This window comes from Stenella coeruleoalba (assembly GCF_951394435.1).
Source record: "Stenella coeruleoalba genome assembly, chromosome: 11".
Classification (NCBI taxonomy): Eukaryota; Metazoa; Chordata; class Mammalia; order Artiodactyla; family Delphinidae; genus Stenella; species Stenella coeruleoalba.
This window is the reverse complement of record NC_137157.1, coordinates 38,299,534-38,323,868: the sequence shown is the minus strand read 5'-3', so window position 1 is coordinate 38,323,868 and position 24,335 is coordinate 38,299,534. Positions and strand designations below refer to the sequence as shown.

The following is a 24,335-nucleotide window of genomic DNA, read 5'->3' as shown; positions in this document are numbered from 1 at the left end:
GACAGGAAAGTACAATCAATATGTTATTTTTTTTTCCACTGGTGACTGAATCTACCAGCCTTATATCTACGTAAGTTCACCGGTCTTAAAATAAGCACAGTATTGAAAATATATTACCTCAATAATGAAAGGTTTTCCAATGATTCTTTAAGAAAGTGCACTAACAATGCATCTGTTTCAGAGGAGGAGGGGGTATAAACATGTAACTGTCTGTACCTTGTTAGGGGTTATGTATGAACATGCAAACCTTATAGAAATTCCAAAAACTTAATTTTTAGAAATAATAATTATGACTCTGGTATCACTCTGGTATCACTGGTTATGGTGCTTTACAAGTCTTTTTGTTTTTTCTTTAAATATTTACCTCCATGGTATGCCTCTAAGACTTGAGAAAGATAATATATTCCTGGCCTTATTTATCAAAGAAGACATGTTTTCTTTCACAAAGATTTTCTTTTTCTTTTCCTTCTCAAACAATGTATATCATTAGAAACTCATTCAGACTTTTCAGGCCAAGGCTATATTCAGGGGAATAAATGAGGCAGTTTTTAAAGTAACAGAACCCTTCTTAGGATGCCACTGTTTCATTTAAAAAGCAGGGTGCAAAGTTTCAGTTATGCGAGATGAATAAGTGCTGGGAGAACTGTTGTACAGCATAGTGACTATAGTTAACAGCACTGTATTGTAGACTTTAAAATTTGCTAAGTGTTCTTACCACAATATAATAATAATAATAAATAAGAGAGTGGGAGGAAACTTTTGCAGTTAATGGATAGGTCTATGGCACGGTGATATTTCATGATGTATACTTATCTCCAAATATGTCAAGTTGTATACATCAATTACGTACAGCTTTTTGTATGTCAAATAAATTAATTAAATTGTACTTTAAAAAAGCATTGGGCTTCCCTGGTGGCGCAGTGGTTGAGAGTCCGCCTGCCGATGCAGGGGACACGGGTTCGTGCCCCGGTCTGGGAGGATCCCACATGCCGCAGAGCGGTTGGGCCAGTGAGCCATGGCCGTTGGGCCTGCGCGTCCGGAGGCTGTGCTCCGCAACAGGAGAGGCCACAACAGTGAGAGGCCCGCGTACCGCAAAAAAAAAACAAAAAAACAAAGCATTAATCTAACATTTACTCTAATGATGAGTTACCATCTGTGATTTGCATACAATGTTTAAGCTTTACAAGTAACTTTCATAAAAATTCTCTTGGATTATTTTGTGTATACACTATATATATAACCTACAGAAAAGAGTGGAATTCTGATATTGTATTTTTCTCAAGTTCTTCACAGTTTACATAACAAGTTTTGTATATTATTTCATTGAATCTTTACAAAGTAGATATATTTAGCTCATTTTATAAGTAAGAAAACTGAGGTCTAGAGAGAGTAAATGATAGACTGAGATCTTCAGGAATTAGACCAAGGGTTGTGTCTAAACGCCCATGCAAGGCAATTTATTTTTAACATTCCTTGTTCTACAAAGGTATTGACCTGACCCATTGTTCCTGAAATTGCTAAATATTTGTTTCAGTGTCTAAGATGATATATATATATTTTTTAAAAAAAATTTTATTATTTATTTTTGGCTGCATTGGGTCTTTGTTGCTGTGTGGGCCCTCTCTAGTTGCAGAGAGCGGGGGCCACTCCTCGCTGCGGTATGCAGGCTTCTCATTGCGGTGGCCTCTCGCTGCGGAGCACAGGCTCCAGGCGCGCGGGCCCCAGCAGTTGTGGCTCGCGGGTTCTAGAGCACAGGCTCAGTAGTTGTGGCGCACGGGCTTAGCTGCTCCGCGGCATGTGGGATCCTCCCGGGCCAGGGATCGAACCCGTGTCCCCTGCATTGGCAGGCGGATTCCCAACCACTGCGCCACCAGGGAAGTCCCTAAGATGATATATTTTAAAAAAGCACTATCTAATCTTTTGGAGTAATTTATGCAGTGGGAGAGTTTGATTTATTATTATTTTTAGCTCTGTATTCCAATATTTTATTTCCAATCCCATTAGAATTGTATAATGACTAAAAGTCATAAAACATCAAAGGCGTTAATGTCTATGAAACTACTTTACATCTCGTAAAGCACTATAAAAAGTGAGATATTATTAGCTTATGGAGAAAAGTGCCTTTTACATATTACTATGAATTTGAGTTATTTTTTGTGTCAAGAATCAAATTAGTTTTTATTACTGATGTCATATGAAAATTAAACACACCCAGGAAAAGTTGATGTTTAAAATACAATCCTTGAAACTTTAAGCCTGAGTCCTACGCTTGAGAAGAACCTATACCATTTCCCTAGTAGGGAAAAGTTTAAGCATCGGTTGTAACAGCAATTTACTAACAGCTAAAGGTTATAGCACTTTCTGTACATCAGCTTGTTTTAAGCTCTTTAAATATGTTGATCCATTTATTTCTTTCAACAATTCTGAGGCAGACGGTATTATTATCCCCATTTTACAGATGAGGAAGGTGAGGAGCAGACTGGCTAAGTAATCTGCCCTAGATGACAGAGCTATTAGGTAGCAGAGCATGTTTGGCACAAGGGCAGTCTTGTTCCTGTGCCTGTGCTACTAATCATTGTACTACACTCTTCTGCTCTTGTTTTATATGCTAAAGAAGCCTTGCTCTGATGCAGACATCAGAGTTCTGGACCACCTCTACAGAGCAGATCAAGAACATTTTCATCAAGAGAATTTTCTAGGGTTAGCAAGCATTCTTTTATCTCTAATTGCCCACTAGAAGCTCAGAATCTAACAATATAATTTTAAAGTTAGGACAAATCATAAAGATCATCTTATCCACCTTCACTCATTTAATAGATAAGGAAATTTAAGTTTAGAGAGATTGAGTGGTCTATGATCACATTTTTATTGTGAGTATTTTCTATAGGCTACTAATTAAATGACCACTGGGTTAATCAAAGCTTGTTCACTGTCAGATATTTTTATGAACTTGCTATGTGGCTGTGGGGTAGGAAACTTATTAGATGTTATATTGTGCATTTTTTTACAATGGTAATATAATAAGCCATATTGATAAGTCATATAATAATATCTTTCTAATAGGGAGAATTTCATGCAATAGACCTCAACTTTCAGAGTGACTGTGGATGTGTACAGTATCTCTGTGGTAACTATGTTTTTTGAAACTTTTAAATGATAATGAATATTATTGATATCTGTTGTTTACTATGAATAAATTAAAAATAAGTTTTGAGATGTACTACACATTTTAAGCCATTGGCCAGTTTTTAAGTATAAAAAGTGTACTTTTTATTTTTCAATTTCCTCTTTTGTAATATTCCTAAATGTTCTGAGAAACTTGGTAACAGGACATAAAAATGATTAATTTTCAGAGGCTTCACAGAATTTAAAGTTGATGCCAGGGTTCTTTTTAGTGTATATAATTTAATTTAAAAGTAGACAACATCTAAAAGAGATTTTTGCTCACTGTTTTATTATTATTGATGTTAACACTGCAAAGCATAAGGTTGATTTTTCTATGAAATAACAAATCTTCATATTAAGTATTAGTAGGTTAATAGAAAATAAACTTTTGTTTAATAGCTTAAAACTTTTGTATTTTTATATGAGAGAAGAGTTAAATCCTATGTTCGCAAGGCACAAAGAGCTTCTGAGCTGCGTTCTTCGTCACTATTCTAGCCTACTATGAGCCACGTTTAATGATGTGATAGCACATTATATCACCTACCTTCATCATAAAGTATGATTTCTATGACTTTATTTTGCAACACAAAAAATTGAAAAATCTCTCAAAATAACAAAAAACATGAAATGTTACACAATCCCTTCATGAAGAGACCTACTGTTATTGATTTAGATTTTGCCTCCATTTATATCCACTTCCCAAAATTGTCATGTTATGTTTCCAGAAGAGGGAACAGCAAGTAGCTTGATGATCACTTTGGGCTAAAATTCTGGAATCTGCTATAAAGTATAGTTTTTAGAGGCAGTTCAAACAGTGTATAGCAGTTGAGTTTAGGAATCAATTTCTTACTCTGTGTTAAGGAATAAATGCTACATTCATTATTAAGTGAACTCTTGAGCTGTTAACAATATATAAAGGTAAAGATCTTTACTGGTTTTGAAAAAATTGCATATCACAATAAAAACATAAACTTAAATAAAAGTTCCAATGATCAGTTAATAAAAAACTTAATATAGTACTTTTTGTTGACTTTTTTTGTTTTCTTAGAAAAGGATGATGTGTGTGTGTTTCAAGAAGTATCAGTATTGAATCCTGGCCAATCTATGATAAAGTATTTGGAAGGGGACTTTTGTTACATGGTAGAGTGTCTAGAAGAGAAAGATAACCTTACAGGCTTCCACATTTTGAATTTTACAATGTTGAATTGTTCAAAAGAATGTGATGTTGTAAGTATTCTTTGTAAGTCATTCTGGTGAGAGTTAATTAATCTTTAAATGGCAGCTGTAGAATTTGAATGAGTGAATACTCCGTAAGTTAAAAATATACACTTGAATAGTTCTTTAATAATCTGTTAATTTGTAACTTATCTATATAATGCAGTTTCCTTTTCCTGTGTATAACCTTGAGCTTCAGGAATCTTATTACCTATACAGCTTGTTTGACCTGAGCTTGTTAAATCTACTTGATGAATCTTGGCTGCTAGATGTAAAGGTTAACATCTACTTCACTTCTAATACAGCTATATAAAGTCAGTTATTATTTGAAGTGCTTCAAATTCAACCTCAGAAATGCTTTACAGGTGCTCTGAGACAGCATAGGTTGTATTGGGAAGCACTTTCAGAATGAATTCATTAAAAATATCAGTATTGTTACTGGCTAATTCAAATTATTATTATTATGCACAGCACCAGGTATACACTCCATCGCCAAGTGATTATGATTGTTGTGGTACCTGCAAAAATGTATCCTGCAAATTTCAAATGGAAAATGGAACATCAGTTATATATGAGGTATGAATTTCTTCGTTCCTAAAATGTGCTCCATGGGTAGCTGTCTGTGCTATTTTCTAAAGAAGCTGTTCCACAAATTTGAAAAATATCACTCACACACACACATAGTGTTCCACATACAACAAGCACACCCATATACAGCATGCTTACAACACACAAGACATAGTTACATTTTAAAGTATCTGATTTCTGTTGTAAAGGAGCATGTTAAAATGGTTTCTCAAACTTATTTTATCATAGATCCTTACTTTTTTCCCCAGATGTTAGGAATGGACTTTGAGAAATGTTGATTTCTAACAATTAGAACAAAGGAAAAGAACAATGTTATTTTATTCACTCATTTGAAATGAAACATTTTGATAGAAATCTGAAACTCAACTTGTTAGCACTTTATTATTTCAGGTATCAAAGATTTCAGTGGGTAAATATGACAAAAGATTAAGAATATTTGAAAAAATTTTTAAAAAGAAGATCCCAAGAGTAATGAATGCTATACCACATCTTTCTGCCCAAAACAATAAAATTATTATTCAGAATTCTTCTGTTATCTCATAATAACTCTATGGAGGTTTGAAGACTGACCTACTCCTTTCCTTTTTTAGAATAGAAGAATGGAACCATGATTAGTACAGTTGTTAGTGATGTCATCAGATTTAGGAGGCTCACAAATTCTGTTTATAATTTACATTACCTGAAGGTAGTTCCAATTTATTATTGCTATCCTTAAGTTTTTTCCATTAATAGTTTAATTATATGGAGGTCTTATTTATGTTGTTCTTAAGTACAAGGGATTACTCATAGACCCAAAAGAAAAAGAGATTTCTCCAATCCTGTGCATTTTATTAAATAAGAAAAGTGAACAATTATCTTACTGTTTCATAGTCTATTGTTTTATAATTATGTGAAAAATAGTGTTATTGATTTAAATAATGTTGTTGATATTGTTTATTTGTTTAATCATAGCAATATTTGTTTCATATTATATCATTTTAAAGAGGGAGACTTGAAAAAGGAAGCTTATAAAATGAGGAGACATAGGTGTGAGAGAAAAGGAATCAGAGACTACTTGAAAATATACAGTCATGTGGGGATTTAGTGAAAGAGCAACATAAACTCTATAGATGTCAGTAATCCTGTGATAGCCCTGAAATTTAAATGAAAGATTAAATTATGTTTAGAATATTTTTTGAGAACACAACAAGTAATGTAATATAGGTAAACATATATGAAGATTGTTAACTCTTGGCTCTTTCAAAGATAAGCTTTAGTTATCTAGAAATCTAATTCTTATGGAACAAGTAATTTTTGATTTCAGATAAATTAGATAGTACTATTTGAATTGAATATTAGAATTAATATTCATATTTGAATGTTTTATCTTCTTTTATACCTGGACTTGCAGATCTTTTCCAGTTGAGATTCATAGAAGACCTGATGATATTTATACATTAAAATAGAATCTACAGAAAATAAAGTTTGTCAGAATTCTTTGCTGGTTCACAAGGAATCTTCAAGTCAGAGTCTGACTAGCATTTTTAAATGCAGGTTATAAAATAAAAAAATATATCAACAATTACAGCCTAATAATTATATAATAGTTATTTTCAGCTGATTTTATTTCTAAAGAGGAATTCTGAAATCAAGAATGAAATAAACACTTAGGGACTCCCCTGGTGGTACAGTGGTTAGGAATCCGCCTGCCAATGCAGGGGACTTGGGTTCGAGCCCTGGTCCAGGAAGACCCCACATACCACGGAGCAACTAAGCTCTTGTGCCACAACTACTGAGCCTGAGTGGCACAACTACTGAAGCCCATGCACCTAGAGCCTGTGCTCCGCAACAAGACAAGCCACCACAATGAGAAGCCCGCGCACCACAACAAAGAGTAGCCCTGCTCGCCACAACTAGAGAAAGCCCATGCACAGTAAAAAAGACCCAATGCAGCCAAAAATAAATAAATAAATTTTTTAAAAAAGAATGAAGTAAACACTTAGTATGTTGAAAAAGTTATTAAAAGAATAGGGATATGTTTAAAAATAACCAGAAGGTATAGAAAACTAGAACCACAGGTGAATAATCACTATCATCCAAAGATTTTTAAATTTTTTGGTGATAAGGGAGTAGAAGGAAAAATAAACAAACCTCAAGAGAGGAGATGTACTAAGTATTATGACTTGTTGTTTTATAATTAGTAAGGGAATATTAGAGCAAGACCCTTGACACTTGGCCACGTTAGATAATTAATTTTGTAGTAGAAAAGGATACCTATTTGCTTCTTTCCTCTCTGTTGCTTTGTTTCACATTTACATCTTGGTTCTAGTATGAAACCAAAACACCCCCCCACACACATACCACATATATGTATTTTTAATTATTTTAGATAAGTTTGGGGACATTGCCAGATGGACATTTTATGTTACAAGAAGCTCTCTGAATCTTGACTTTTGATTCAGTAGGCTAGGAAACATTCTACTTAAGAAATATAGCAGATTTTAATAAGCAAACAGTAACTTTCTCTTTTATTTTTAGGAGGGGAGTACCTGGAACTATAATTGTACCACATTTGAATGTGTTAAGACTGACGAAGGGACGATGATTCTGAAGTACAGTATGGTCTGTCCCCCTTTTAATGAGACTGAATGCAAAATGGTTTGTACCTTGTTATAGCTAAGAAAATTTGGCATTAAATATAATTTAGAAAATACACATTAATATGTTTTCCAAGGTCATACATACATACATTATGGCTTATTTATTTTGCTAAATGTTTTATTTTCATGTATACATAAAAGCTCTGTTAGATTTTCTCAGTTTGACACTTTGAGTTATATATGGCATTCCAAATAATTTTGAGTCTCCCTGAATGGACATGATGCTATGTCTGGGTTTTTAATATGTAGACCAAAGGATTATTGAAAAATCCTTTGATCAGCCAACTTAGCCTCTTCTTTCCATATGGATTAATAAACTAATCAATCAGAACTTGGTCAAATTTCTCTTTCTTAAACACACAGCAGATTTATGCTGTCATTCGCTGTTTAAAGCATACTAGCCTAAGTGAAATTTGCCGTAGTTTCTCTGAGCATGGGCCACTGTGAAACTCAGCACATGCCAGAGCACTGCTGATTCTTTAGTTTTGCTCTTCCAATTCCCTTTTCTCTCGTAGAAGAGCCTATTGGGAGAGTAGATTTTCGAAAGTCACACAATTTTTTAAAAAAGATTCTTTGTAGCCTTAATTATTTAGGAGATAATAATCCCTAATGAAAAGTAAGCTTTATTCTGTTGTGCGAGGCAATATTTTTCTTTAAGTGTGGAGAAATAGCACAGTTTCACTTTTTTTTCATGATGTGCCGTTTTAGTGATGATGGTTAGCTAGTTGGTTGGCTAGTGAGATACAATATGTACTAAAGTAATAGAATTTCAGCTCTTGAAGGAATCTTAGGCATCATCTTATTTCACAGATTCATTTTTATAGAATAAATTCTTTTATTTGAATTACAATTAGCAAGTTACTAAAAGCAATTAGCAACTTACTGTAAGAATTCCAAAATAGATGAAATTTTCTTAATTTAGCCTTTGTCAAGAGACATCCTGAAGTGGGGAATTTTTTTTGAATAATAAAATATTAAAGAAAAAGAGACATCATTTTAACATTCAGTTATATTCAGGAACTCAGTCTAGTCTCAAAAAGTAGTTCAGATTGTTTTGAGGAGTTTAAAAGATATAATGGCCTCTATTTAGAGTCCCTATTAGTACTTTGATTTGGTAAGAAAATCTTTTGTGGTATTTAAAATGGGTTCTTTTAAGTAAGTTAATCCTTTTGCACTTTTTCATATTACTAATGAAGAAATAACAAATTTTAAACAAAATATCTGCTCCTAATTTTACAAACAAAAATTCTTATTAGAAATTGTTAAATTTCAATCATCTTTCTATAAAGTCTTTGTGATATTTAGTAAAAATATTGAGAAAGTTGTTTTTTTATTTCTAGTTTAGGATGAAATGACAAAACACTGAATTTTAACATTATTCCTTTTTTCTTCCTAGAATGAAGGGATTGTAAAGCTTTATAATGAAGGCTGTTGCAAGATCTGTAAGTGAAGACAAATTACATACATTAATTTGATTAGCTTTAATTGCTCATGATTATTATTTTTTCACATAAAATTCAGTTCCTATGTTGCAATGAGGGAAACAAATTTTATAATGTTTATTATTTAAATGTTTTTGTCATGCGGTTGATTATTTTGTAATTTAATCTTTATCTTCTGGAGCATAAGTTTTTAATTGAGATGAATTTTAATTTAAATATTAGAAATTTATTGTTGCATTTTTCAAAAGGTATTGCACAGAATTTCAGTAGGCTTTAAGTTTGAAAGTGCCCTGTGGTCAAATGTGCTTTGAACAGGCTGAACTACACAAAGGAGGTTATGATGAGACGTCAATAAGGATATAGAAAGTGTGATATTTTCCAAACCTATTTGAACATATCTATGGTTCTGTATAATATATTTGAGAAATACCAATTTAGTCAATTATATTTAAATCATATATATAAAACTTCCCATAATTATTTTGACAAAATTATGTGCATGCAATATATTTATTTGAATTATAAGGTTTATTTCATAGTGCGTTTTAATGATTTTAAGGACTGAAATAGAATAGAGGGGTATTCATGCAACCATTTTTATTTATGTGTTTATGATTTTATTTTTTGTGTTCATGAAGTTATGTCAAGAAAAACATTTTAGAGGGGAGTGGAGGAGTGCTGCTTCATGGGTATGGGGTTTCTTTCTGGGGTGATGAAAATGTTCTGATATTGGATAAGGTGGTGGATGTACAACATTTTGCATGTATTAAATGCTACTAAATTGTGTATTTAAAAATGGTTAGTTTTATTTTAATGCAAATTTCACTTTAATAATAGAAAAAAATGTTCAATCTCACATATAATAAAGTTATTAAAATCCAATGAAAATACTAAAACAAAAAAAAAGAAAAACGTTTTAGGAAACTTGGCATAAATAGTAATTTTAACATTGTTTAGAGAAGCTTTTGGGAAAAAAGTCTACAACACAATTCAGGTTAATAATGCCACTGTGTAGGGTTGGATTTTTAGACACAAATTATCATGCCTCTCAAGGGAGATTGCTGAACTTCTTTCATGAAGGGCTAAATCCCATAAATATGTAAGAATAGTCTTGTCTATTTAGAGGTGTTAGTCATATTGAAAACAATATTAAAATGTATTAGGGACTTACCTGGTGGCACAGTGGTTAAGAATCTGCCTGCCAATGCAGGGGACACGGGTTTGATCCCTCGTCCGGGAAGATCCCACATGCCGCGGAGTAACTAAGCCTGTGTGCCATAACTACAGAGCCTGCGCTCTAGAGTCCGCGAGGCACAACTACTGAAGCCCGCGCGCCTAGAGCCTGTGCTCCACAACAAGAGAAGCCACCGCAATGAGAAGCCCGTGCACCTCAACGAAGAGTAGCCCCCGCTCACTGCAACTAGAGAAAGCCAGCGCGCAGCAACGAAGACCCAACGCAGTGAAAAATAAATAAATTAATTAATTAAAAATAAAATAAAATAATTATCTTTAAAAAAATAAAATAAATTAAAATTTTGATGAAACATAAGTAAAATATATATTATTGAACATAATAACAGCTTATAAATCAGAAACTCACCTGTTTTCTACTGACAATTTATTTCTCACAAAATTCCAATGATGGGTTCTGCATTTATCCTGATTTTCAGTTTAGAGAGTTTAGGTAACTCATCTAAGTCATACCTCTTGTGGGATTTCCCTCCAGGCCTGATCTCATAGCCTGCTTCTTAACCGCTAGTGATATTCTGGAACATCATCAGTATAAGTTTTAGGAGAGGGCAGAGGCTGACTGATGATGTCTGCTCATCAGTGCAGGGCTGGAACGACAGAGTCTATTTACATGAGGTGTGAAAAGTAAAATCCAACACATTCATACCCACCCACAACAAACATTCGGATGTCCAATTTGTTCTTGTATTCATTTGCTGGGGCTGCTGTTAACAAAATACCAGAAACTGGGTGACTTTGCAGAAATTGATTGTCTCAAAGTTCTGGAGGTTAGAAGTCTAAAACAAAGGTGTCAGCAGGGTTGATACCCTCTGAGGGCTGTGAGGGAAGGGTCTCCTCCAGGCCTCTCTTCTTGGCTTGTTAGACGGCCATCTTCATGTTCACATGGTGTTCTCCTTGTAAGTGGATCTGTTTCCAAATTTCCAGTCATAAGGACACCAGTCATATGAATTAGGGCCCACCCTAATGACCTCTTTTTCACTTGATTACCTCCGAAAAAAACCCTCTCTCCAAATAAGGTCACGTTCTGAGGCACGTAGGAGTATTTGGAAGACAGAATTCAACCCATAACAGCTATATTGCTAGGATTTTAGTGGGTAATAGAGTACCACTTAATGCTTTTTAATTACTGGGGCTCTTAGACACATACTAATGAAAATTTTTGCTCTTTAGAAATGAGCAGTTTTTCATTGTTTTCTCTGAATCAAATGTAAACTAATGTGTATCAAATAGTCATTGTATCAAGAACTCAATGAGTGAAATTTAGGCTCCAGAATCTAAGGAAGTTTATATTTTTATGCTCTCATGTCTTTTTCCTTCTGCTTCTTTAGATTCTAGACTCTTCCACAGGTATGAGATATAGGAATAGAATCACATTGCAACGTAAACACCTTGAACTCTGTAACCCCATTTTAATTATTAGAGAAGTGAGTGTATTTATGTTATCTGAGGGCAGACAGGGGAAGATCTGTTTGACTTGACCGTATTGCTACTATTGATTGTCCGTCACGCGTCAACACTCTATTAAACCCATAGCAGACAGTACTGCAACGAATCTTCACCACAGTTCTGGAAGGTAGGTGGGGAGGTAGGTATGGTTTCCCTCCAGGTGAGGAAATGAAGGTTCAGAAAAGTGTATCACACTAATCAATAATACTCAGTAGATTTAGGCCTCTCCAGTGCCTGGCCTCAGGATATTTCAATTTTGCCAAGCTCTTTGAAGTACAGAATAATAACAAGCCCCCTCATTTTCTCTCATCTGATGTATAAGGCCTTGTGAAGTAGTTTCTGCTTTGGCATTAGAGAACCCCCGTCTGTAGTCTTCGCTTTTGGGTGACCAGGCTTTATCAGAGAGACTGTGGATATTGCGTATTGTTGCAGGTTCTATGCTAAACAAAATGTGTTACAATAAAGTCTCTGAGGAATAAATAGGAAATGGCTCTTGGCACGAACAAATCCAGCCAACTAACAATGCATTTATGCTGTCCCAGTTTCATTCATTGAATGAGTTAACACAAACAGATTTTTACTGAGTGCCTCTCACGTACCAGACACCCTTTTAAAAGGGCACTGGGACCATGACAGAGGATGAAACAATATCTGCATGCATAGTGTATGTTATCAAGAAGGGGAAGAAACAATAAGAGGTAAATATACACTATTATGTCAGGTAGTGATGAATGGTATAAAGAACAATAGCGCAGAATAAAAGTGATGGAGAGGGAGGGAAATTGGGTTGTTCATTTAAGTGGGTGATTAGAGAATGCCTCTGTGATGAGGTGTCATTTGAATAGGGACTGAATGTCCTTGGGAGCCAGCCAGGTAGAGTGAAGAGTGTTCAAGGTGGAGGAAATGGCAAAGTACAGTCACAGCACAGGGATGAAAGTGATAGAAGAAGATAAGGACCTTATAGGTCATGTCAAAGATGGTTTCCTTCTTGACTATTCTTTGTTTTAAAACTTATGAGAATAGAAGGGCTAATGAAGTAACCACTGGGTGAAAGCATCATAAGGAACAAAACAGCCTGCCCTCTGCCACCAACACTGAGCCTCAGTCCACACCGTATTTGGGAGGTCAGGGAAAGGAGAAAGAACAAGCATAGGAGATTGAGGAGGAGCCACAAAGAGATGGGAGGCAGAGCAAAGAGTACGCTCTGGAAGCCAAGTGCAGAAAGTGTATCCAGGAGGAGAGAGTGATGGACTGAGTCAAACACTGCTGAGAAGTCAAGTAGGATGAGAACTGAGATGTGATCTTTGAAAATAGTAATTGAAAGTCATGGATGACCTTGACAAGAACGGTTTAATTTCAGGCAGTCTTTGCTACCCATCTCTGCTTCAACCAGAGTGGCTTAACTTTTATATACTTCACATGTTGGGATTTCATACAAGCATTTATTTTATTTTATTTTATTTATTTATTTTGCGGTACGCAGGCCTCTCACTGTTGTGGCCTCTCCCATTGCGGAGCACAGGCTCCGGACGCGCAGGCTCAGCGGCCACGGCTCACGGGCCAAGCCGCTCCGTGGCATGTGGGATCTTCCCAGACTGGGGCACGAACCCGTGTCCCCTGCATCGGCAGACAGACTCTCAACCACTGCGCCACCAGGGAAGCCCTCAAACATTTATTTTAAATAAAGATTTTGTGACTAAACTCATTTGAAGATTGGAGCTCTAATTCTTCTTTTGCAAACAAGGAAACTCAGAATGATTTAGTCTCTTTCCTAAAATGACAGAGCAAATTAGTAACAGAGTGAGATGAGAACCTTGGTTGTTTTTTATCCTGATTCAGGGATTACATTCTCTGTCATACAGCATTAACTATATATTATTGGGTGTATTATCAAGTGATAATACATCATGCACACAGAAGCATGTTAATAGATTAATTAATACAAAGTGTTTTCATTAGAAATTGTGACATCATTTCAGAGCCATAAAATCAAGTATGAGTCATCCATACATTTCAACATGGTTGATAATAATTCAGTTACATTCTTGAATTTTACATTAATATCCATTAAGATAATGTGATTTTAAATCTATCAGTTTATATTTTAAAATTGATTTATATATATGTATGTATGTATGCCTTAATTATGTACATGTATATTTACCTGTACATGTACAGGTAAATATGTATTACATTAAAATATAATGTATAAATATTACATTAAATATAATAATAAATATACATCTGACACAGGTTGATGTTAGCATTACTCCATGTGTGGAATATGTTTGATTTATGATTATGATAATTATTCTAAGACAATAAGATAAAGAGATAAATATAAAGCTAGAAAACATATGAGAAAAGTTGAAAATAAATATTAACATACACTATGTAAGAGTAAAATTCTCACTATCTCTTATTATAGAAATATGTTTTATATAAATATATCAGTTTTCAATTATAAATATATTCATATGTTTAATTGAATTAAGAAACAATTTGATACGGACTTTTGATGAATAAATACATTCTGTATTTTATCAGGCAAACGAGACGAAAGAATATGCCAGAAAGTGATTATTAGATCAATCATAAGGAAACAGGACTGTATAAGTCAAACCTCTGTAAGTGGAAAAATATCATTTGTTACATAAAGCGTATGTGTCTTTCCAGAAGTATATGTGTCACAGCACTGGTAAGTTTGTAAGCCAACAAAATGCCAACACTTAAAATATTTAACTTTTGGAGATTATTCCTACATTCTAATATTAAAATATTCTGTTTGTGAAGAAGTATCAATTATTCTTGGCATAAATAATCAACAGTTCTGAATGTTAATTGCAATACAGAGAGATGGAAGTTTAAACCTAAATATATTTAACCACATATTGTCTTAAGTGTGTAATTTTAATCAGCAAAAATAGTCTTAGTTCTAACTTTTCCCACTTTAATAAGACCTGTCTGATTCTATAGTCTACTTAATTGTGATACAATACAGGTTAGAATAGAATCATTAGATTGTGATTACTATATTCCATAGATCTGTCTAGTTATGTGTGCACATTTCATACTTTGAATTATGTCAGATTGCCATCTTGGACAAACAATGTGCTACCTTAGTGGAATCAATATCACTGTTTTAAAATTTTTTAAACAATTTTCTCATCTCTTCTTACAGATAAATGTTGCATCTTGTGATGGAAGATGCCCATCAGCTACCATATTTAACATCAATATTGAGAGCCATCTAAGATTCTGTAAGTGTTGTCGTGAAAATGGGGTGCGCAACTTTACTGTGCCACTGTATTGCTCAGGCAATGGCACTGAAGTCCTGCACACTCTCCAGGAACCTATAGACTGCACATGCCAGTGGAATTAAATTCTTGGATTCCAAGAACTCTATGCAACATCAGAAGGTCAAATGGAGTTAATTTTTATCACTCTTTTTAAGGCACTGGGCAGATTTATACTGTTTAATAATGTATTTTTCAGACTATGGGATATGGCAATTTAACACTTGCTACAAAATAAATAAAATTTCCAGGAAAAACTAGATTTATTGACTTAGTCTGTTCTAGAGAATCAAATGATTTTAAGGTGTTCAGCTGAAATGCTGTTATGTATATAATTGCAGCATGCAATTATATTCTCATCTATTAGAAGGTTGTTTCGTAGGATTCTTTCAGTTTCACTCAATAGTTTTTTCTTTTTAATTTGAAAAGTGTGCCATAGCTATTCGAATTAAGATACTCTTCATTGCTATTGTTTATTCTGGTAAATGTAATCAGTTAATAGTGGCATCTGGATAGTCATAAAGAGTGGTACGCTTAGAGACTGATCATAGAACAATAGGATTTTAGATTATTTGAAGTCTGAGTGGATATTAGGAATGTTATTGCAAATTTCCCTTATTTTGCAAATTTATCAGATAACCAGAGAAGCTATGTGACTTGTACAAATTCATCCAGTGTAATGATATAGTGAATTCATGTTAACAGCTGAATTAAGTGTACATCTTTGACATTCCAGCAATATGTTCTTTCCTTTTGAACAGTATGGTAAGGTGTGTATCACAGAACCTTTTATTCTTAAGGAGTTTGCTTTGCCTAGAATTAAGAATTTTAAACTCAATTCCTTTAAAAACAAGGAAAAAATGCCACACATACATATGTATATACATACATGTAATAGTTACCTGAATAATAAGGAACGGGGAAATGTAGCATCATTTGCTAAATAGAGGAGGGAGATCTCGGGCTTTTATTTTTTGTACCATTAAAACTGTTTTCAAATATGTTGTTATTATTTAACATTTAGTTAGCTATTTACTGTCTCATAGACATCTGATTTTTGAGATGTATTTGCCTAACTATTGAAGTTGCATGCTATTTTTCTGTTCATGCTGCTGTTTTGCCAATGAAGGATGAAATAAAATGATTTGAATGTATTAGTAGTTCTACAGTGGAATGCCGCACTTTTTAAAGACAGTAGATTATTGACATTTGCAAGGAATATATTCTAAGATCTTTGCAAACCCCCCAATTGTTTGCCACTTACAGTATATAATTATCTGATTTTCCTCATCTGTAAAAAGGAGAGAATGCCCCACTTGGTATGATTGTTGTGAGGATCAAATGAAGTTGAACATCAATGAGAGAAGAGTAAAACTGCATTGAAAAGTGGATGTAGGAACCTGATGACTAGGCTGAGCTAGATGATTTGTTTCTATTTCAAAATCATGCTACCCAGAAAAATTACAACAGATTAGATATTTTGGGACCCCCAGGGTTACTTAGAAATGGATGAAAGAATCAAATGAACATTGCATCTGCAAAGCCCCAGTATCTACTGTATATAAAAATTGATTTTATCTTATTTGCACTTAATAACACTTATAAGTGTTCTGACTAGACATTAACATTTCAATATTCTTTGATTCCTGTTAACATATAGATTGAATCAAATCTATTTGGTTAAAATATACTAACATTTTGCTTAAGAGAAACTGTGTTTACCTCAAATGAGGTACATAATATTGTATATTGTCTACCACTCATTTCTTTATTTTCATGCTCTGTTAAATATTTATTATATTAAAAATATTAAATTGTCTTTAAACCTATTTGTGGGGAAAAAGGGAAACATTTTCCTAGAACTTCATAAACATTCTCAAATACAATAAATCTATATTGAGCACTTGCTATGTGTCAGGCACTGTTCTAAGCTCTTGAGGACATGGGCAATACAAAATAGACACAGGGCTCACCCTCATGCAACTTAGAGTCTAGTGAGAAAGTAGGTATTGCATAAATAAACACACCTGCGGGGAAAGTCCAGAAGGAAAACCCAAAATTCTTTGGAATGTAGTTCAAGGTGGCCATCAAATCAGCAGAGGGGTACAAATGGACTTTCCATAAATGGTGTTGGGACAACTGGATAGTAAACTGAATAAAGAGATGTTAGATCAGGGTATATGGAGTCTGGGATATGAACTTCTCAATGTAGAACAATATATTTTTTGATTTCTGAATTATGTTTGTATCACATATTCCTCACACTTAAATTAGTTATAAAATAAGTATAAGGGATCTTAGAAAAGAACAGTCAGGAAAGGAGGCTGAGAAAGAATAGTTATAGAGTTTGGAGTAAAGCCTGGAGCCTTAATGGGGGTCATAGAAGCCAGGAATTGGAGTTATTCTGTCAAATGGTGATGAAAAGTCATTTGATTTATAGAAATAAGAGTTCACTGGTGTTTCTTATTATGAACAAAAGCCATAATGAAGTGGTGTATTAGTCAGTTTGGGCTGCTATAACAAAACAGCACAAACTGAGCAACTTAAAAACATCAGACATTTATTTCTTACAGTTCTAGAGACTGGGAAGTTCAAGATCAAGGTGCCAGCAGATTTGGTGTCTGGTGAGGGTCTGCTTCCTGGCTCAAAGACAGCAGTCTTCTTGCTGTATCCTTTCCATGACAGAATGGGTAAAGGAACTTTCTGGAGTCTCTTCTAAAAGGGCACTAATCCCATTCGTGGGGGCTCCACCCTCATGTTCTACTCACTGCCCAAAGGGCCCACCTCCTAATACCATCATATGGAAGGTTAGGACTTCAACATATGAATTTTGAGGGGACATGGCCATTCAGCCCATTGCAAATGAGTTGAAAGGTGATAAGTAGATGATAAATTGGACTCAATATGTGCACTGCTCCTGATGTACTCATGCCCAGATTCACTCAAACACATGCTTATGTTTCTGCAGCTGGTGCCGCCTGCTCCCATCTTAATGACAGTTTCCCCTCCCAGGCAGCCTGAGGCAGCTAGGCAGGAACAGCACAGCACATGTGCAGCAGGCCCAGACTAAGCCATTGACCTCCTTGCCTTACTCTGACCACTGTCTCAGTCTTCTGGGGAGCAAGGACTGCATCCCTCCCCCATGTCTGCCTTAAGGGCTCTGGTTTCTCCTACCACTTCTGAGCCTGGAAGAAGCATCATGCCCCCTGATTACCATGAAGAACTGAGTAATGCAGCCTGGAAAAAAGGAGGAATTAATACCCTGTGAAGTAAACTCTGAACAATGGACAGGTCCAGGAGCCAGCAGGTAAATTCCTCACTGTCACCCCTCATCCTCAATGACTATTCCAAGATGCAGTGGTTCCATTTAGCCTTTCCAGATATATCTGTTTGGTGTAAGCAGTGGCCTGCTCTCTAACAATCTGACTTGTATTAGCTTTTGTCCCTCTCCTGCCTCACTTTCCTTAAATCAGTTCCTTGAAGAGTCTTCTTCACCTCAGTAAATGACAACTGTCAAATTTAGTGTGTGTGTGTGTGTGTTGCATTAAAACTACAAGATGTGATTTTTAGCTTAGATTTTTTAAACAGCTAACACTCTTTATTGAGTCATTTTGGAAGGGAGAAGAGTAAAAACAAACTCTCTTGTATTGTTTGTAGGAGAAAAATAATACAAAACATACACATAAATAATTTCTATTGTCACTTTGTTTATTTTTGTTTTTCTCCCTGCCCCTCCTGATCTGGGATTAAATTGAACATAATTTTTAATTTCTTTAAGAATTTTTAGTGAAAGCAGTCTTGAGAAAAAAGAGCAAAGCTGGAGTTATCATGCTGCCTTACTTCAGACTCTACTACAAGGTTACAGTAATCAAAATAGCATGGTATTGGCACAAAAGCAGACACATAAATCAATGTATCAGAATAGAGAGCCCAGAAATAAACCCACACACCTATGGTCAATTAATCTATGACAAAGGAGCCAATAACATACCATGTAGAAAAGACAGTCTCTTCAGTAAGTGGTACTGGGAAAACTGGACAGCTATATGTAAAAGAATAAAATTAGAACATTTTCTCACAGCATATACAAAAGTAAACAAAATGGATTAAAGACCTAAATGTAAATCAGAAACCATAAAAGTCCTAGAAGAAAACATAGGCAGAACACCCTTTGACATAAGTCATAGCAATATTTTTGAATCTGTCTCCGAAGGCAAAGGAAACAAAAGCAAAAATAAACAAACAGGACTTAATTAAACTTAAAAGCTTTTGAACAGCAAAGGAAACCATCAACAAATAAAAACACAACCTATGAAGGGGAGAAAATATTTGCAAACATTATGACCTATAAGGGGTTGATATCCAAAATATATAGACAGCTCATACTATTCAATATCAAAAAAATGAACAACCCAATTTAAAAATGGGCAGAAGACCCAAATAGACACTTTTTTCCAAAGAAGACATACAGATGGCTAACAAGCACATGAAAAAATGCTCAACATCACTGATCATCAGGGAAATGCAAATCAAAACCACAATGAGATATTACCTCACACATGTCAGAATGGCTATCATCGAAAAGTCTATAAATGAGAAATGTTGGCAAAGATGTGAAGAAAAGGAACCCTAGTACACTGTTGGTGGGAATGTAAATTGGTGCAATCACTATGGAAAACAATATGGAGATTCCTCAAAAAACTAAAAACAGAACTACCATATGACTTAGCAATTCCACTATTGGCTATATAGCCAAAGAAAATGAAAACATGAATTTGAAAAGGTATATGCATCCCAATGTTCATAGCAGTATTATTTACAATAGCTAAGATATGGGAACAACCTAAGTTTCCATCAACAGATGAATAGATAAAGAAAATGCGGGGCTTCTCAGGTGGCGCAGTGGTTGAGAGTCCGCCTGCCAATGCAGGGGACACGGGTTCGTGCCCCGGTCCGGGAAGATCCCGCATGCTGCAGAGCGGCTGGGCCCATGAGCCATGGCCACTGAGCCTGCGCGTCCGGAGCCTGTGCTCCACAACAGTGAGAGGCCCGCGTACCGCAAAAAAAAAAAAAAAAGAAAAAGAAAATGTGGTATATACATACAATGGAATATAACTCAGCCATAAAAAAGAATGAAATTCTGCTATTTGCAACAACATAGATGGACCTGGAGGGTATTTTGCTTATTGAAATAAGTCAGACAGAGAAAGACAAGTACTGTATGTTATCACTTATAGGTGGAATCTAAAAAAATAAATGAACAAAACAGAGACTCATGGATATAGAGATCAAACTAGCGGTTACCAATGGGGGAAGGGGGAGGGGCAAGATAGTGGTAGGGGATTAAGAGGTACAAACTACTCTGTATAAGATAAATAAGCTACAAGGATATATTGTACAGCACAGGAAATATAGCTTTCTGAGCTTTTTATATGAAATTAATTACCATGCAATGTTTCAAGATTAATGTTCACATTACACAGAAAATAACACTACTGAAATCCAGATATCTCAATAATTTCTTAAAATTAATCTATTGAGAACATGTGTGGCTACAATATATAGATTCAGAAGATTTCAAGATACAGAATAAGTATGACTCTGATCAGAGGGCCTGTATGTAGCCCAAGTGGATTAGGATTCATGTTTGTGCTAATATTCCCAGACAGGGTCGCTGTGAATGATTGTACATTTTGGTCCCAGTATTAAAGTGCTCATCTGAGGGGCGAGGCTGTGCTGAAATCTGACTCAGGTTCCTCAAGCCAGGTCGTGAACCAAGACAAGAGACTGTTTCTACCCAGAGGATGAAATTCCCTTTTCTTTGCACAAAGGCACTGGCCTCTTGCCAAGCCAAACACCCGTCTTTGGGACTGCATCTTCCCAGAGGGAGGAGCCTGTTTCTAATAACTCCTGAGGTAAGAAAGGGGAGGCATTTTCTAATTCATCCATCAGACATTGTGCCTTTTCCTAATACACCTGTCATGAGTAGGCACCTTTTCCTAATTTGCAAAAAGGTCAGCAACTGTCTGTTCCCAGCCTTCATTTCTTTCTAATAAAGTCTTAAAAATGACTATAGTGCTTGAAATCTTGCCTCTAGACTGCATCTCTGGGGAAAAAACCCTTAACTTTCAGAGTTTTTCTTCAACAACTGCTAACTAGAAAGCTTTAAGTTCTAGCTAACATAAAAGTTCTATTATTAGATTATCTATTATCAGAAAATACAGAGATTAGCAAACCTTGAGATTGATAAAAAAAATAAATTATACTTACTAAAGAGTATGGAATTTAAGTTTTCTGCTTTCTCAATCATATTTATTTTGTGTCAAAATTATCTTAAATTATATGTCTATATTTTCTATTAAAAGCTATATATGACACATATAAATAACTTCTAGTTTTGTGACCCAAGTTAATAGTTCTATATGTGAGTAAACTATAATCCTTACCATCAGTGTCAATGGCTCCATTATTTACTTCTTATGTTTGATTTATTTCTTGGTTGCTTGATTTAAATCTCCAAGTAATTTTTCTCTAGAAAAGTACATGGAGTGTATATTTTCTAAATTTTTAATCACAGTGTATCATGACAGCTAAGATTTCAGGCTCTCAGACCAAGTAGGTACAAATTCAACTCCTGATACCTTCTTTTGCTGTGTGACTCTAAGTAAATTTAACGATTTTGCACTTCATATTTTTCAAATTTCTCATTGGATTAGTGTAAGGCTAATGGACTTAATGCTTGTAAAGCACTTACTATAGTGTTTAACATGTAAAAAGGACTTGATATATATTAGCTGAGTATAAAAATCTGAGGTGATAGTTTGCTCCTCCTTACATCCTTTCATGCTCCTCTGATCACCCAAATTGTCAAAATTCATGAAAAACTACAATGTCCTTCTTTCACAGCTACTGTTTTTGTTGTTAGCCATCTTTCTTCATCTCTAATGTTTGTGTTGTGATGGCCACTCATAAAATACAGTGGGATGCTGTTAAAACCTGTTGTTTCCTGGCAGCTACTATGTCTGAATAGATATAGAAAGACCAGGGAGACAGTTGGAATGAAAGAAACTTCAGGTACTTTTGAAAGATGCACTTTTGTAATAATACAGTTTCTGACCAGTTTCTGGTATTTACAGATCTCAAAACTCCAAGTTAAGGAATTGGAAATGGGAGAGCTGTAAATTATTTCCTTTCCCTTTTCCTGGTAGACTTTGATCTATTATAAATAACAGAATTTCTTCCAAAATCAGTTTTGTTCTGTTATGCAATTTTAGTTTATGAATTTTTTTGTTTTTATATTTTTCTGTTTCTTCACTGTTTAGAGATACATTAGCCAGGGTTACACTGAAGTGCTGGTGATACACTATTATAAACTTGAAGATCCATTTAAACATTTTTTTTATGGTGCCCCAAATTTGGAAACAACTTAAATAATCTACAGTTCTACAGTTCAGTTATTGTTATATAAATTATATGATATTCATAACTTGGATTATTATGCACAATTCAAAATTATATTTTCAAAGATTCTTTACTGAAGCAACATGTTTTGTGCAAAAAAGCAAAATATAAAAGTAAATAATTTCAATCTTGCCAAAAAATATATATATGCATTGCATAAACAATATCGGGAAGAAACAGATGAATATGTTCAACACTTGCTATCTTGGGCTGATGGGATTATGGGTAAATTTATGGTAAATTATGGTACATTTTCCATGTATACAAAGATGTATACATCTTTTGTATACACCTGTGTACCAAAAATGTATACAAAATGTATACATCTCTTTAAAAAGCAAGTGTTTCTTTGGGGATTTGAAAAAACAGATTTTTTTTCTTTTTTCTTTTTAAGGAGAAAGTGAAGTCCTTAGAGAAACAATTGTGGTAGATGGGACTAAAATCAAAATTACCCCGAAGTATAAATTTTATTACTTAAGTAATGCATAAACAATTCTACTCATTTTTGCATTTTTTCTCTAGAATTAGCCATTTTGAATAGTATCAACCTCAAACAAACATTGTAACACTTAATAGAAGAGAAAAATAGAAAACTGGTTAGCTTAAGTAAAGGAGTCTATACTGTGATTGATGTGGAATTTGTGGCCCATATTTTAAGAATGATGTTTGTATTAAAAGAGAAAGGCTCACCAGCCTTTTAAAATTTACTACAGTGGTAATTGTTTCTCTTCACTTAACAATTAGAGATATTGGGCTTCCCTGGTGGCGCAGTGGTTGAGAGTCCGCCTGCCGATGCAGGGGACACGGGTTCGTGCCCCAGTCTGCGAAGATCCCACATGCCGCTCCGCGGCTGGGCCCGTGAGCCATGGACGCTGAGCCTGCGCGTCCGGAGACTGTGCTCCGCAACGGGAGAGGCCACAACAGTGAGAGGCCCGCGTACCGCAACAAACAAACAAACAAAAAACCAAGAATTAGAAGATATTGAAAAGGAACGCTGCTTATATCTATCATTGTCAAAAAATGACCATCTTCAGCAGCTTGATTTTGGCTAAAATAACATGCATATACTACGTGTTTATGTGGCACACATAGTTGAAATAAAGCACTACATTTTCTTGTCATCTGTGGAACACTTATTTTTTGTGCCCTTTTCTTTCCTGGATAAGAATTATATATTTTGTAATACATATAGTATACTTTTAGCACCCAAATCTTATCACTGATTTTATTTTAGAATAGTACAAACTCCGAGATCAAATATCAACTTTAAATAAAATGTCTATAAAATTTTGCAAAGAAGTCTTAAGGAAATAAACTGACCATAATATTAGGATAATAAATATCAAATATATGAGAATTATTCAATGATGAGAACAGTGCAATAAAATCAACATTTAGAAAATGATTTAACTTCAGAAATAAAGTACATAGGTTATAAATATATTAGACCTTTTGCTAAAAGTAGTACCTAAATACCTGTACTGTTTAAGTTATATTCATTTCCTTGATCTAGCCTGAGCTCTAAATTATATCAAATAAGACCAAATTATTTAGTCAATGAGCAAGGATATTCTATAGCTCTTTATGTAATTAATGGTTAGGAGAACAGACTCTGATGCTAGAGTGTCTGGGTTCAAATCCCAGTGATGTTACTTACTACTCTGGGAGAGGAGCTGTAGCATGAGTGCCAGTCCGATGGATTCCTTCAAAGAATTTGAGAATTTGAGACAACCGGACTTTGAGATGGGCAAGAGAGAATGAAATGCTGGGACTTGAATGCATTAACCTCTGCTTCCCTTACTCTGCTAGTTTCATCTTTCCCACTGGATCCC

General features: G+C 34.7%; 1 protein-coding gene across 1 annotated transcript in view; it reads left to right on the top strand.

Moving 5' to 3' along the window:
- Positions 1–16,283, top strand: part of OTOGL (otogelin like) — a 355,766-nt gene extending 339,483 nt beyond the window's left edge. The window contains exons 53-59 of the mRNA XM_079936918.1: positions 3,064–3,127; positions 4,214–4,392; positions 4,852–4,956; positions 7,486–7,605; positions 9,004–9,049; positions 14,294–14,373; positions 14,928–16,283. Coding sequence (XP_079793044.1) covers positions 3,064–3,127; positions 4,214–4,392; positions 4,852–4,956; positions 7,486–7,605; positions 9,004–9,049; positions 14,294–14,373; positions 14,928–15,128 — 795 coding nt within the window. The 3' untranslated portion in view covers positions 15,129–16,283. The remainder of the gene's footprint in view (positions 1–3,063; positions 3,128–4,213; positions 4,393–4,851; positions 4,957–7,485; positions 7,606–9,003; positions 9,050–14,293; positions 14,374–14,927) is intronic.
- The last annotated feature ends 8,052 nt before the right edge of the window (positions 16,284–24,335 follow it).